This window comes from Pocillopora damicornis, chromosome 8, assembly GCF_964200805.1.
Source record: "Pocillopora damicornis chromosome 8, jaPocDami1.2, whole genome shotgun sequence".
Taxonomy (NCBI): domain Eukaryota; kingdom Metazoa; phylum Cnidaria; class Anthozoa; order Scleractinia; family Pocilloporidae; genus Pocillopora; species Pocillopora damicornis.
Window position 1 is genome coordinate 14,054,402 of NC_142677.1, and position 14,481 is coordinate 14,068,882.

A 14,481-nucleotide genomic window follows, 5' to 3' on the forward strand; every position below is an offset into this window, starting at 1 on the left:
CGCCTTCAGCAGATCTACTCAACAGCAACAGTTGTGTTGTGATAAAAGCACTGAAATGTCCCATATCTTACGTTCGATGGCGGCCTTCAATCACAGAGTTCTTCGTAATGTCGCTACATGATGGCAGATAATCCAGAAGAAAATATCATGGACGCCGAGGATAACTATAAAAAAATCGACGCAGCCCGGAGCAGATATCCGTACTGTATTGTCTGGACACCAATCCCGGTGCTTACGTGAGTATATATATTTATTTTAAAGTGTGCATGTTCACTGTTGTGAAATGATTTCGTTCCTGTGATCTGGTTCTGATTAGGTTAGAGAGAATTTTGGAAAGTAGCTATCCAGGGCAATTATTTGGGTTAAATTATGTACGAAAGATAAACATGGAAATATTTGCTTTCTTCTTAACATAAATGATAAAGTGAGTGGTAACCTTTTTTTAATTTTTTTAATCTTAATCAGAAGAAATCCATGTATTACTCGACTATGAGGATCGACAGTTTAAAAAATTCCGCACACCCCTTGGTTTAGTAAACAAATTTAAGTCTCCTTAAGGAAAAAAATGAAAGTACCGACACCATCCTCCTACAAGGAAAAAAAGATCGTGGTTTTCTTGCAACCTAGCTGCTCCTTCAGACGATAAAAGACAAAAAAGGAAAGATGATGTTGTATGACTAGTAAAGTTCAACGGAACCTTTTTTAGAAGAGTTAGAACCAGTTGTTTAAGAAAAAAAAACACACACACACATAGCACAAATGGGTATTAATGGATAACAGGCTAGTTTTTACACTTTCTATCAGTCTTTCTAAAAATTCCTTTCCTAATTAACTTTTTTTATTCATATATTGTAAGGTGGCTTTTCCCTTTCATTGGCCATATGGGGATTGCCATGTCTTCAGGTGTAATAAGAGACTTTGCTGGTCCATACTATGTTTCAGTAAGTGATACCTTTGTCATTTGTGCTTTAAGCCTAGAACGCATGTTGCAGTGATGACCATATCAAAGTATACACCATTTACAAATTTTAAGTTACAGATAGCAACGTACAGATATTGAAATAACAACAACCAAACAACAAGAATTCCTTACCATGTCTTACACTGTTATTTTTGCTTGAAAGGAAGATGATATGGCCTTTGGAAGACCAACAAAGTAGGTAGTTTTGTACAGCTGATTGTATATGTGTATCTTATTTTTAATTTCAGATGTGTTTCATGACCTAGTTCCACCAAATATCAAAGAACAAGCATGATATTTTGATAATTTTCCATGTTGTCCATTAAATCTGAACTGAGAATGTCAAGACAGAAGAATTGATAATTGAAAGACCTAAAAAATTATCTAGGATACAATTATATCTTTAAATTAATTAAAACCAAATACAATTTACTTACAGATACTTACGTCTAAATCCAGCGAAAGCTTCCAGTGTACAAAACAGCTGGGATGTGGCCATTTCATCTGCATCAGAGGAGTACAAACATAGAATGGTGAGTTAACTGATCAGTTAGCATAGTGAAAATTTTGTTAATATTGCAATCATGACAATTGCCAATTTTTTAAAAAAATTTTTATTTCCTTTTTTCAGCATAACCTTTTTTGTGATAACTGCCACTCACATGTTGCCATGTCACTGAATATGATGCAGTATGAAAGGTCATCTTCCTGGAACATGGTTAAACTGGCATTTAACATGTTTATTTTTGGGAAATTTGTCAGGTATGTTTGGAGGCATTTTTGTATTCAATTCCCTTACCTATTATTAGACATGATGACAGCAGATGCCACTTAACCACTAAACCCCTAAGAGTGATAAGCATCTTATTTCTCCTAAAAGTATCACCCCTGAATCAAACTTTAGGGCTGAGAGAATAGAGGAAATGATCACAGTTTCAAGAAACTCTTGATTGTTAGATAAATTCTCCTGATGTGTACCTAAGGAAATGTATAGAGAGCAGTTTGGAGAATATTCATAGTGATGTTAGGGTGAAAGGGTTAATTCATCATGTAGTGTGATCCTCAGGTTGAGAATTGCCCTGAAGAGAACTGTTGTTGGTGACAGTTAGGTAACAGTGACTTCTGAGGTTGTTGAAAGGTGGTTCATTGTCATCAACTACTGCCACTCTGCTAAAAAAAATTGACCCAGGTGCACTTCCCAGACAACTGTTACTATTGCAGGTAATTTAATGTTAACAACTGGGTTGAAAACGTAAATTGGCCATTGTAAAGAGTGGAAAAGCTGACATTTTGAGCGTTAGCCCTTTGTCAGAGTGATTCATGTATCACTCTGACAAAGGGCTAACACTCAAAATTTCAGCTCTTTTATTCTTTACGGTGGCCAATTTATGTTTTCAACCCAGTTGTTAACTCTAAATAACCTGCTATACTCTCCCACCAATGCAGCACCACAGTTTCTTTAGAAACTTACCCCCTTTATTCAACTGTTACTATTGGTTCAAAACATATACTGTGAAAGTTGTATCATAACAAAGATGCTAGATTGATGGCATCATGCACGAGATACAGGTCCTTGTTACTTATCAACGCAAGTTTTCCTGGTCCAACTGACATGTTTTTTCATGAATCTTACGTTAACAGGCACAACATTTTTATCTTTGTCTTTTTTTATTGATATCACCAACAACAGAGTAACAGCTTTTTTTTTAAATCATTGTTTGCAGTGTGGGTGCATTCCTGAAGACATGGCTTCCATTCACTGTGGTTATAACTTGCATAATACTCCTCTTTGTTTTGATTTGAATGTCATGGACAAAACAATCATAAAAATGATGTAAATACAAATATTTTGCCTGGGATATAATGGTTTTTGCCCTAGAAAACATTCAAAAGAGCATAGTGAGAAACCTTTCCATGTCTTTCTGATAAATCTAGGCTAAGTCAGGCAATCAATCTGTTATTATTGTTTTCCTGGAGTAGATTTAGGTGTTTGTACAACTGGTGAAAATCACAAGTTGTTATTTATGTAATAGGTGCATATGTATAGTTCTGTCACAGGTCTCAAGAAGACAAAAGTAATCTTAACTTGGCTTTCTAGAATCAGTCGTCAAAACTGAAAGAAATTGCAAAGTCACCAAAAAAATAGCTTAAGGATATACTCTCTTTTTCCCATTTTATGAAAACACACACTTGATAAATTTCTAGAGCTTACTGTGCTTAGCCAAATATTGTTTAAGACTATGCCCAGTCCCTCATTTTCAACGAAGACTGTGGCACAAGTCAAAAAAAAATAAGTGAAAAAAATTGATTTTGGTGTTCCATGCCACAGAGAGCTCTTAGAGTGAGGTGTGGGGGTGCTGTACTTCAATAAATGTCAGGAGTTAATTAACTGGTCTGTTAATTATTTAACTAGTCTACAAAGTGCACTTGTTGAGTCTGCATACAGGCTAAGTCAAACACCACCCCTCCCCCCCCCCCCCACCTCATTTGATGCTTCATATGAATGGGATGCCAGCCCACTGCAGGTTACCCACAGTACTTTGTCAGATTTCATTGTTGGTTTGCCTGCCATTAACACTGGATGGAGAGTAGTGTTATGAGATTAACCTGTCTTGCCCAAGAACACATCACCTTATCTGGTCATGGTTCCATTCCAGACCTTTTGTTTCCACATTCAGCACACTTTATAACCTTTAAGCTACCATGTCTCACGTTAGGAATACAAGAAATGAATTGGTATTCTGATCACATACTAAAGAGTTACTAGATTGTTAGCCAAATTCTCCCTGTCAGTATCTTAGGTATTATGCACAGAGAACAGTATGGAGAATATGCATTCTTATGTTAGAGTGTAAAAGGTTTACAAGTGTTTAGTTCACCAGCCATGTACATATTTATTTATTTTGATGAAATTCATACTGTCCTGAACAAGTTTTTTGCATGACCCACTTCCTGAAAAATATTAGTTTTTGAATGGATCAGTGATGGAATCTAGTTGTCAAAGTTCTTCCCTATAGAAAAGCAGGTGTCTAGTGTAAACCCCATTAATGCATCACCCCTTTGCTCAGCCTCCTCAACCCATAAAAATTAGTTTCTCCTTTCTTACATGGCATTCCTTGGAACACTGGAAATGGCTCTCAACAACAACCCTGAAAATGACTGGATGCACTCATCTGTGACCAAGATATAAGGCTATTCCTCTTCTGTATGTCCCTTCTTAGTTCCAGCACATGGAGAGATCCCTCTCTTCTCTCTGATATCTGACCTGTAGACGCTTCTTCAAGCTTGGTGGGTAAAAAAACACACCTAGGGACTGTCCCTCGCGTGACAAAATGGGCGTGGCGGGGAAGACTGGAACCTATGAAATCTTGCTCAAATTTATCTGTCACGGAAATTGTCCCCCATTCCAGCACGCAACCCCAATTGGTACAAGCGCGGTCTTTTCATTATGATGTTTACGAAAGCGAAGCGTTTGTTTCAAATTTTGCTGTGTCTTTATTTCACTTTCCTTGTCAACGCTTCGACTGAAGGTAGGATGAAATAACTTACTTCTTTGCAGGGTTTTCACAGGCCAGATTAAAAGGAAAAAAAAAACTCAGCGGTAACAATTTGACGGTGGGATCCTCCCATTGCTTCATTATGCATAGAATTTTGTAGATGAGAGCGGTAACCATGCGTAGAACATTAAGGGTCATAGAGAGGTAGAGTACGTACATAACAATTATTGCCGGGAGATTATGTGGAACATATCATTTCCTAAACCGTCAGGATAAGCTGTTAGAAAACGCACGTACGTATGAGTCAAATCGACACAATTGTCTAAGATTTGAATTTAAGGTTTTCAAATAAGAACACAGGGTTTCTGTGACCGTTCACACGAGTGCCCCCTCTACACCTATATCAAGACCGGTGCAATTTGTCAAAACAGTCAGTCTAGTCGGTGTTACGAACCTTATCCTAAACTGCGACATAATCACTCGATTTAATACAATTTCTGGGGAAACAACGTCAGAAGACTTGTTATTAAGAAATTGTTTACGGGTTTCCCATGATCGATCGTTCGATTGTGGAGTCCAAATTGCTACGATCAATCTTTTTATCAGTATATGCCTTCTAAAAACCGCGCTAGATTGTAACATTAAAATATTTGAATACCTCAGAGCATAAAATGCACAGCATGCAGTGAGAGCAGAATAATTTCACTTCCGACCACCCCCTACCCCCTCATATCAAAGCTTTGCACCTCTTTCATTGATTATTTTTAAGTCTGAGACTAGTCATGAATTATAATCAACGTTAGTAGTACTCATTTGGGTCACTTGACTTTTGGCTTGTTATTTATTTTTTTTCCCAAGGAAAAAAAATGTATGGATTAAATGATAATTTAAAATCATAGGTAATATAATTCTATTGTTTAAAGGCAAAACACAGCGCGAACACGGGTAACCCAAGATCGAACAATGCGCGTTTTTGTCACACTAAAGGCAGCATATAGGGGGATTTGTGTAGAAATGAGGACTAACCCATAAATCTGCAGAAGTTTGAATTAAAATAATCGTAGCCCACTTCTTGTTTTGTCTTTTGAATCTTAGCCGATTTACAGCGGTCTAGCTTGTTTTACCTGTGACGACTGAGAGCATTTTTAAGGCGGGTATTATATTAGGTAACAGGTATTAGTCAACTATCAGGTGGAGGTAGAAATTGGAATGAGAACCTCGGACAATAGCGGTTAGATTTCGATAAGAAACGGGAAAGAAAGGGTGGAAACTGAAAGAAAAACTGCAATGTTTCGCAGGGGAAGGCATAAGATGAGAGTAAAGGAGATTTTCTTCCCCCTTTGAATCAGCCATGCTTGACAAAGTTTGTAATCATAAATAGTTACATTTGTGTTCATGTTTTTAAAAACTCTAATAATGTTCATTATCATCTTCAGTTGATGAAAACTTATAGTTGGCCTTTCTTTTCTATACAGCAACAACTCTGAGTGCAGATACCACCATGACAACTGCAAAGGGTAAAGTGAATGATATATATATAAATAATTATATAATGCTAATTACGATTTATTAGTGAATTAATAAAAACCATGTTCAGCCCAACCATAAACACTCTCTTTACTGAATTGTGTGGTTCATTAATGAAGACAAATCCTCTCATATTTCAGAGGACCCTTAAATTGAAGTATCATAAAAGAATGAGTTTTATCTGTAAAGATTTGCATGGAACAATTTTCACAGGGACCAGAACTATTTGAAATTCACAAGTCCTCTTTTATTGCAGGGAACTTGAAAGTTTCCATAAAAATATATTCTGGTCTTCCTGATCCAGAGTGGCAAGTTGTTCCTTCAGATCCTAACTACAACAAAATTGAAGAGCTTCTTAACACTGCACGAGCTGGAGGGTTTGTTCTGAATCCCTTTAAGGACATGCCAGCACGACTTGGCTTCAAAGGATTCACAATACAGGACACAACCAAAGGGATCAAAGATCTGGAATATATTTTTGGTTCGCACACAGCAATGCTTCAACAGTTGTTACTTAAAAGTATGCCAAGTGAATTGCTCCCTGGTAAGATAAGAGAGGATCTCTCAGAGAAGATTAGGAAAGAAGCTTTGAGTGTAGGTGTAGATCAACGAGAAGGAACATCAAGTGACTCACCAACAGCAACATGCAAGGAGTCTGGTAATTAAAGAATGACCTTAACGAAAAGGCCTTTTTTTGGTTGATTTCACTCATTTTTGGAGATTGTCTTTCTTTCGAAATGTTAATTAACAATTTTTCACCGGAGTAAAGGTAAAAATCCACCACTTTCAACAACACTGAGATGAATAATTGTTTTAGTATATACCACACAGATACAAAAATATAAGATTATTTCATTCATTATACCAAAAAATGGTTAGAAATTACACTCTTGCGGCACAATTTTGTCTCATCAGCTGCTCAGAGGTGAATAGTACTAGCTATTCACTTCCAAACTAGCCAATCAGCATGACCAAAAAGCATTATTCACCAGGAATATACTAATATCTGTCAACATTCTCTTTGAGGCTAAAATCTGTTCAGAATCATGTAACAAAGCTTCTCACTGCACTACTTTTGAAATACTAAAAAATGCTGTCTTGTTTCAAGCATCAAATTAATATAAATAATTTCCAACATTTTGTAGCATTTTTTTCACTGTTTGACCCCAAAGAGTGAGTAGCATCTAATTTCTCTTTACTATATCAGCCCTGAATCACACATTATGGTCACAAGGGATAAAGGAAGTGATCACCTACTACAAAAACTCTTGATTGTTAAACAAATTCTCCTTATCATCACTCAGGAAATTTAATAGAGAACAGTATAGAGAATATGCATTCTGATGTTAGAGTGTGAAGGGTTAAGACCTTTCTTGGCTGAATTGATTGTAATACAATATTAGTACATCATATGACTTGTATACTTCTTTTGCATTTGTTGTAGGAAACTTGAAAATCACCTTGTTAGTTTTTTCTGGTCGTCCTGATCCACAGTGGGAGATACTTCCAACAGACCCAAACCATGACAGAATCAAACAGTTGCTTGACTCTGCGAGAGATCAAGGCTTTATATACCCTATCAGAAAAATGCAATCCCGACTTGGCTTCAAAGGATTTCTAATACAGAACACAGCCAAAAAGAACAAAGACCCAGAACTGATTGTAGGACCAGACACAGTACAATTACAGCAGATACTACTTCAAAGCCTGCCTGAAGGGAGTTTCTCTGAAGACTTTCACAAGAAAATTTCAGAAGAGATTAAGCTTACTCCTTCTCCTTAAGTGTATGCTCAACTGTTCTCGCTTGTAAACCAGTTTTGAGCTTCCTTATACATTTGAAATTTCTCAATATTCTTAACTGAAAGACTGTCTAAAACATACTTAATTGTACTTGTACATGTAAGTGGTCTATCTGACAAACTGGAAATGATGAAAACAATTTATATGAATAATCATAAATTAATTATTGTCAGATGTTATAATGATACAATTTAGTTCAATTAATAGTTAAAACTAGAGAAAAAAATAACAAGAGAAATTCTTTGATCACAACAATTACAAACTAACAAAGCTAATACAGCTTTATTTTTAGAGTTTCACAACAATGCACAATATAACAATCTGGTCAATATGATGGAAAAACTGAATTATGAAATTTACAATACTTTATCAAATAATATTTTTTCAAAATTATATTATCAAAATTATATGGTCATATTTTTAATCAAAATTATAATATTCAGCAGTTTTCCTTTAGGGAAAAGCATCAGTGAGACGAGCTTTCAAAAACAACTTTTAATTTACCTCAGCAGGTGATTTTGAAATAAATTGACAAGTAACAACCTTCATAAGGCCTACTTGGTACTTAAAATTCATAGAACTTTGTGTAATTCTTTTCATTTTTAATTTTTTTTTCATATTTGCCAATAAATATATATTGTCAAGGACAAATTTATGAAGGCAGAGCTGAATCCCTGAGTTCATGACATGCCCACATGAAACCAGTTTTATCTACAACAAAATTGGATTCACCCCTTACAGACCATTCTAAATTCATAAAACCTAGTTTAAGAACAAAAGGAAACTAGTTGATTAAAAAATAAAACAAGTTATGCAACCCAATGCACAGGTCCACTTTTAGAATCCTAAATGGGACCCTTTGTGTTTATAAGGAATTTTTATAGATAATTTTCAATGCTGTCACTTAATTGACAAGGAACAGCAAAACAAACTTGAAACAACATCACACATTGACAGGTGATTTTAAAATTATTCATTACATAGGAAACTTAGTCCTATATATTCACTTAAAATTTGTTAAACTTCAAATTTGCTGATAAATGAACAATGTCTGGGGAAAACATTTAAAGGCCTAGTTGAACTTCCAAGTTCATGATGTGCAATCATGAGGTCTGTCTTACTTATACTAAAGTGGATAAACTACTCAGATGCATGGCCTAAAATTTGCTATCTAGAATGACAACCACTGAAGACTAGTTAATAAATGAGGTAACAATGCAATGCAAGGCACTATACCGTATGTCCTCTTTAAATAAAATCCTGAATGGAAACTCTGGGCTAGGCATCCCTAATTAGTTTGAAACTTTTTGTTAGCTTCAACTTCATTTTAACAGAAATAAGATTTTTAAAAAAGCCCTGAAACTCTTGCCACCATGATTCAGAATGAGGAAAGCCTTAAAATTCCCCTTGAAGGCTAAAACCACACATTTAGATTATGTCAGTGTTTCCTGAAGATCTTTTGGTGGCTAGACATATAAAACAACAAACAAGCCAGAGCCTAAAAGGTACAGCTGCTTCAAACAAATTCAAACTGGTTTTAATTTGTAAATATGATTGCTGCAACAAAATTAGTTCAGTCAAGTGCATGTAGCATTGATGCCGACATGTATGTAAATAGAGAAGTTTTATCACTGAAACTTGTCCCTGCAACAATGTTCAGTGAGTTCAGACCATGATGGGTATGTGATTGGTCTAAGGGGTCAACTTTACATGAAAAGCACTTCTCATACGAACCCTAAGCCCCTTATCTTAACCTTTTTGTTCCAAAGAGTGACCAGGCATGAACTTCTCCTCACAACATCCATACATTTTCAAGCAAAAAGGTGATGAGAAGTGAAATATTATATCAGATAGGGGGGTATTGCTTGATTGACCATCAAGTTTTAGATCTAAAATTGTATGTGATAAATGACCAATAACATGGAAAATCACTACTTAAATCTTAGGAGTCAAATGGTTAGAAAGCCACTCTAAGGATTCATACACAGCCACAATGGAACTTAGCTGACTTTGGACGTACAGACTCAAGGGTTAGCCCTGTGCACTTCACATGGTACCAGTCGTCACAGTCATCACATTGTACCCAGTCAACGAGTTTGTCTCTATTGTGAGGATGAATACAGTCCACAGATGAACAAGAATTGTACAAGAGATTGTCTTCATCTTTATCACTGTTACTGCTTGTGGTAGATTTGTGTGAATTTTTCTTGTAGGTCCTGGTATGCTTTCTTGGTCTTTTACTGGCCACTAAAATGCAGGGTACAACAAATTTTGAATACAAGCTGAAAACTTACTAGAACATACATGCAAGTGCAAATAACACACACACACATGTGTATTGAATTCATTATCTTGCTGTATAATAGTGTGAACTTTATTTGTTAATTCACCAAGATAAGGAGACACATCAAATTTTGACTCCTTGTGATAAGTACATGTACATGTACTTGTCAGTCTATTGAGTTGCCTGTTTTGTATTCTAACACCAAGAAGAAAATAAAATTACTTGAAGTTTTCTATCAGTGATAGGTATACTAGGTGAAAAGGATAACTTTATAAATGTTGCTGACAGGATTCATGCAATTCACATGATTGTATTGCATTTTGATTATTAATTAGGATGCCATCATGCTATTTGTAGCTGGAGATGACTTGTGGTTTAAGATCAATCATTCAACTAAGGTTGACTAGTGTGATTAAAATCATGCCTTGGATTTTTTATTTAAGTTATGCTGCAAAGTTACTGATCACCTCTAAATAGTTTTTCTCAACTAAAGAATATAAGTACAATTACCTTTTAGAGGACTCTTTCCTTTACCAATAGATCTTTTTGTTCCTTCTCTGATGTTTCTTTGGGAAGGTTGGTGTATTGTCTTGGAAGTATGGCTGTTCATAAATGTCTGCTTATTTGCACAGAAAGAGAATGTGCCAGGTTTTTCATATGATTCAGGAGACTCTGGCAGCCGAATTAAAAAAATGTCCTCCTCACTATCGGCCATAGCATCTGCTGCAGCAGCTGCATATGCTCTGAGATCATCATTACTTTGATCAGAATCCAAATTTTGGCTAGCATGATTATGTTGCCACTTTGAGCTACCACGAATGGGACTGTGTAATCTGTGATTATTAAAATCAAAATTGAGTAGGTCTTTGTAATATGCCAGAAGTCAAAATGACCAAGTACATGAAAATGTCCAGTATTTGGGTACTTAGTGGGTGTCAAGCTGATGGATATAGGCCAATACATCAGCTTGAAGGTATTATTTTGATACAAAACTATTTCTCCCAAGTAATTCATTATTGATTGTATGACAAAAAGAAGGCAGAATTAAAAATTACAACAATTTACCCGAGAGTCACTCTCATCCTCATTAATCTTTAACCCTTTAAGTCCCAGATCAAATTTGTAATTATCCTTACTGTCAACCATACAATTCTTGTCATGTTAGTTCATAGAATTCAGCATTGGATCAACTAATTATCCCCAAATTGATATTTTTCTTTACTCTCAAAACTTATCTGGTTGATATTGTATTGCTATTGTAAGGAGAAATTCTCTCTTGGTCACTCAAGGGAGTTAAAGGGTTAAGAGAATCTAATCACCTTCTTGTATACAATAGCATGTAAAGAGATTTGTAATAACCATGCCTCAGGTTGCATGCCAAGTGTAAAATCAACACCTTAATTAACATAAATATTGAAGTTAATACGCACTTACCTGCAATTATCTGTAGACCATGAGGAAGCCAAATATCCAGGTGTTCCTGGAGTATGAAAAGCTGAAAGATCAGGAATGTGAGCCACAGGAAACAATGGAGTCTTGATTGATGCAGGCTTTGGCTGTTTTTGAGGGCTTGGTGTTTGCTGATGTTTTAAAAAATAACAATTATAGTAATAAAAGAAAAGAAAAAGAGTAAGAAATTAAAAGCAATTTATAAATTGGATTATTGTTTCTTATAGATAAAAGAAAAGAGAACGAAATGGATAAATATAAAGAGGTTGTTTCCTTACAGAATTAGGGAATCAAAAAATTAAGGAAAAAATACTAGGAAGACAGCAAGTACACTGCACCTGTCTTTGAAATTCAGGAGAATAATTTGTGTCTTCTGTAGACCTCTGCTTCTCATTAGGAGGTGTGGCTGGATACTTTTCAAACTAAATTTAACAAAAGAAAATTAAAACCTTAACAAGGAGAAAAATTATCATAATTTTGCATCTCAGTGAAATCCATCACAAATACATGTATATGTACCTGCACCAGGTACATCTGTTCAACAAGGTCTGTCCATGATTGACCCTTGGCTAGGAATATTATTATACATGAAGGGTAATTTAGTATTATCACCCGAGTTGATAACATAGATTTACCACCCTATAGAGTTCCAAAGCTGATGTTCCAAGCATTAGCCCTTCATCATTTCCTCTGACAAACAATGCCTCTTTCACCACTCAATAATGTAAATTGGTGCAAGTGAATTGCCAAAAAACACATGAATGCTGAGGGCAGGTTCTTATGGTAAAGTAAATGTACCCCATTCAGCGATACAGTTTTTGTAACATTGATCAACGATAATATCAAACCTTGGTTACAACTGTAATAATGTGGGAGATTGTTAGCATTTAAGAGACCAAGGCCAGGGTACAAGCTCAGGCCATTGCCAATGTGTGTGGTTTTCTTTGTTGTTCTTATTGGTTTTCATTATTTGTTTGTTTGTTTGTTTTTGTTTACTGCTTTTGGACAGGTATTCTCACAAAACCTTGTTTCACTTAAAATATATGTTAAACATGTAAATGATTCTTGACAACATGTCAGGAAATTCTAGGAACTTGATACCTGCCAATTTTAAGTGACTAACACTAAATTTCTCCTATCAAGCAAACAAGCAATGAAAATAAAGAAAAATATTAATTAGTGGATTGTTAGTTGACCCATACCAAATTCTCAGAATACGCATAGGCATACTTGGAGACAAAGACCTCTGATTGCTTAGAGTTTTTAAATTATCAGAGTATCTCTGCATCATTCACTGAAAACATCATCTTTTGCTTGAATCACCAGGCTTAACTTTTACCATCTCCATTTAAGTCATCATTAAAAAAATTATATTGCAGACAGTAAGGAGAATTACAGATAAGATCTAGAGAGAAATTGTTGGAGAGGGGAAGGGATTTCAATAGTTCAACTTCTTTCATGCCCCAAAACTGTAATAAACTCTGTGGTCATTTTAGCACCCAATCACAACAACTCACCTTAAAACAGAACTCAGATTCTGGTTGTTGAGCAAGCTCCCCAGGGGTCAAAACAGCTCCCCTTATATGTCCAAATGTAACAGTATCCCCTGGGTTGAGATTACAAGTATCAGCAATTTTAATGTCATTCACATATGTGCCATTGAGACTTGTGTCAGAGATTGAGAAGGTCTGCTTTCCTGAGCTGTCCTCCTCTGTAATAATCTGTGCATGAAGTCTAGATATCATAACTTTATTCTTTTTGGAATCCAGGAAAATATCAGACGAAGGATTTCTTCCAACTACAGTTATCTCTTTGTTAATTCTGAAAACAAGAGTAAAAACTGTTATTGTCAAAGTTTTAATGAAAGATCTTCTGTAGAAGAAAATATGCAAGCCTTAATAAATCTTAAATTTGGAGAAAATATCTTATTTCAAGTGCAATCCCTTGCAAAAAGATCTGACTGAATCAAAACATCTCAAAAGACCTCACTTGACTACACAGAACTCAATGAGATCTCATGCATGCAAAGGCAATTCTGCCATGTGAAATGTATAGCAAGTATGGCAGGCAAGGAAAGACTTACACATATATCTGTCATGCTATACCAACAGGTCAAAAGATACAGCCCCTTCCCCTCTCTTTTTACCACCAGCCCCAGTCTACCACTCCAACTAAACAGTGGTTATCAAAATTTTGCCCTATTTTGAAACCACTATTACAGGGGGACCATGTGGGCCCTATGAGTTACATGTTTTTAACCACTTAGACACTTTTAAACCTTTAACACGGTTTTATAGGAAATATCTCTTCTCGACCTAAATTAAAGCTTCAAGCCAGCAAGCGAGAGTTTTAATATTTCAACAATATTTACAGATGTATTTCTACTGATCTTATATTATGATCTTCTGTGTAAAAGCATTCCTGGAAAGGACTGCTGTCGCTAATACTGACGAGGTACTAATCTGAGTATTGACTGACGTTTCGACAACCAGAGTGGAAGTCGTCATTAGAGTCAAAACAAGTTGAATAATTCGCATACACAAGTCTTTTACATGGCTTCACATAAAAACAACTGATCTTCTATCACAGATCCATAACTTAGATCTGCTTCTACTCAAAGAACCTACGGTTCTCGTATGCTTTCAAAGTACGTGCACCGTATTAAAGCAGCTCAGCTCAGCTGTTCCAACTCACTTGAACGTGTTCCCGATTCCCGGATAAGTCGCAGGAATCCCAATTCGACGCAAGCGAAAGGAGTAACGTTCCCCATCCTCTGAGCTGTCAACCAAGGGCATCTTTGAGTTGCTAGTAATTAAGTCACAATGAAGTACTTTTTTCAAAGAAATAAAAGGAATTAAGTAGCAGATCTTGCTATCCCAAACTTCTCGATTTGTATCTGGCGTATAGGAAAACAATCATAGTCGAACGCAGAGCCTCTTCTTCATGCGAATTTACGCGCCAGC

General features: G+C 35.8%; 3 protein-coding genes across 4 annotated transcripts; 2 read left to right on the forward strand and 1 right to left on the reverse strand.

The window, feature by feature from the left end:
- Positions 1-52: 52 nt before the first annotated feature.
- On the forward strand, positions 53-3,350 carry LOC113669017 (transmembrane protein 222). The gene is made up of 6 exons (XM_027185005.2): positions 53-236; positions 857-941; positions 1,125-1,156; positions 1,401-1,494; positions 1,593-1,723; positions 2,686-3,350. The coding sequence occupies exons 1-6, from the start codon at positions 118-120 to the stop codon at positions 2,762-2,764; spliced, it is 540 nt and encodes a 179-aa protein (XP_027040806.1). The 5' UTR covers positions 53-117; the 3' UTR covers positions 2,765-3,350.
- Positions 3,351-4,333: 983 nt separating this feature from the next.
- Positions 4,334-8,436, forward strand: LOC113669031 (uncharacterized). 2 transcript variants are annotated; one of them, XM_027185021.2, is made up of 4 exons: positions 4,334-4,491; positions 5,934-5,975; positions 6,242-6,643; positions 7,430-8,436. In XM_027185021.2, exons 1-4 carry the CDS (start codon positions 4,410-4,412, stop codon positions 7,765-7,767), a joined length of 864 nt encoding a protein of 287 aa, XP_027040822.2. In that variant the 5' UTR covers positions 4,334-4,409; the 3' UTR covers positions 7,768-8,436. The 2 variants fall into 2 exon arrangements, with proteins under 2 accessions (XP_027040822.2, XP_027040823.2); XM_027185022.2 differs by lacking the exon at positions 4,334-4,491 and adding an exon at positions 4,528-4,751.
- LOC113669030 (uncharacterized) lies at positions 8,053-14,465 on the reverse strand. Its single transcript, XM_027185020.2, has 6 exons — positions 14,213-14,465; positions 13,036-13,339; positions 11,857-11,940; positions 11,504-11,649; positions 10,580-10,902; positions 8,053-10,032 (listed from the first exon to the last, which is right to left on the reverse strand). Exons 1-6 carry the CDS (start codon positions 14,311-14,313, stop codon positions 9,764-9,766), a joined length of 1,227 nt encoding a protein of 408 aa, XP_027040821.2. The 5' UTR covers positions 14,314-14,465; the 3' UTR covers positions 8,053-9,763.
- Positions 14,466-14,481: the final 16 nt, after the last annotated feature.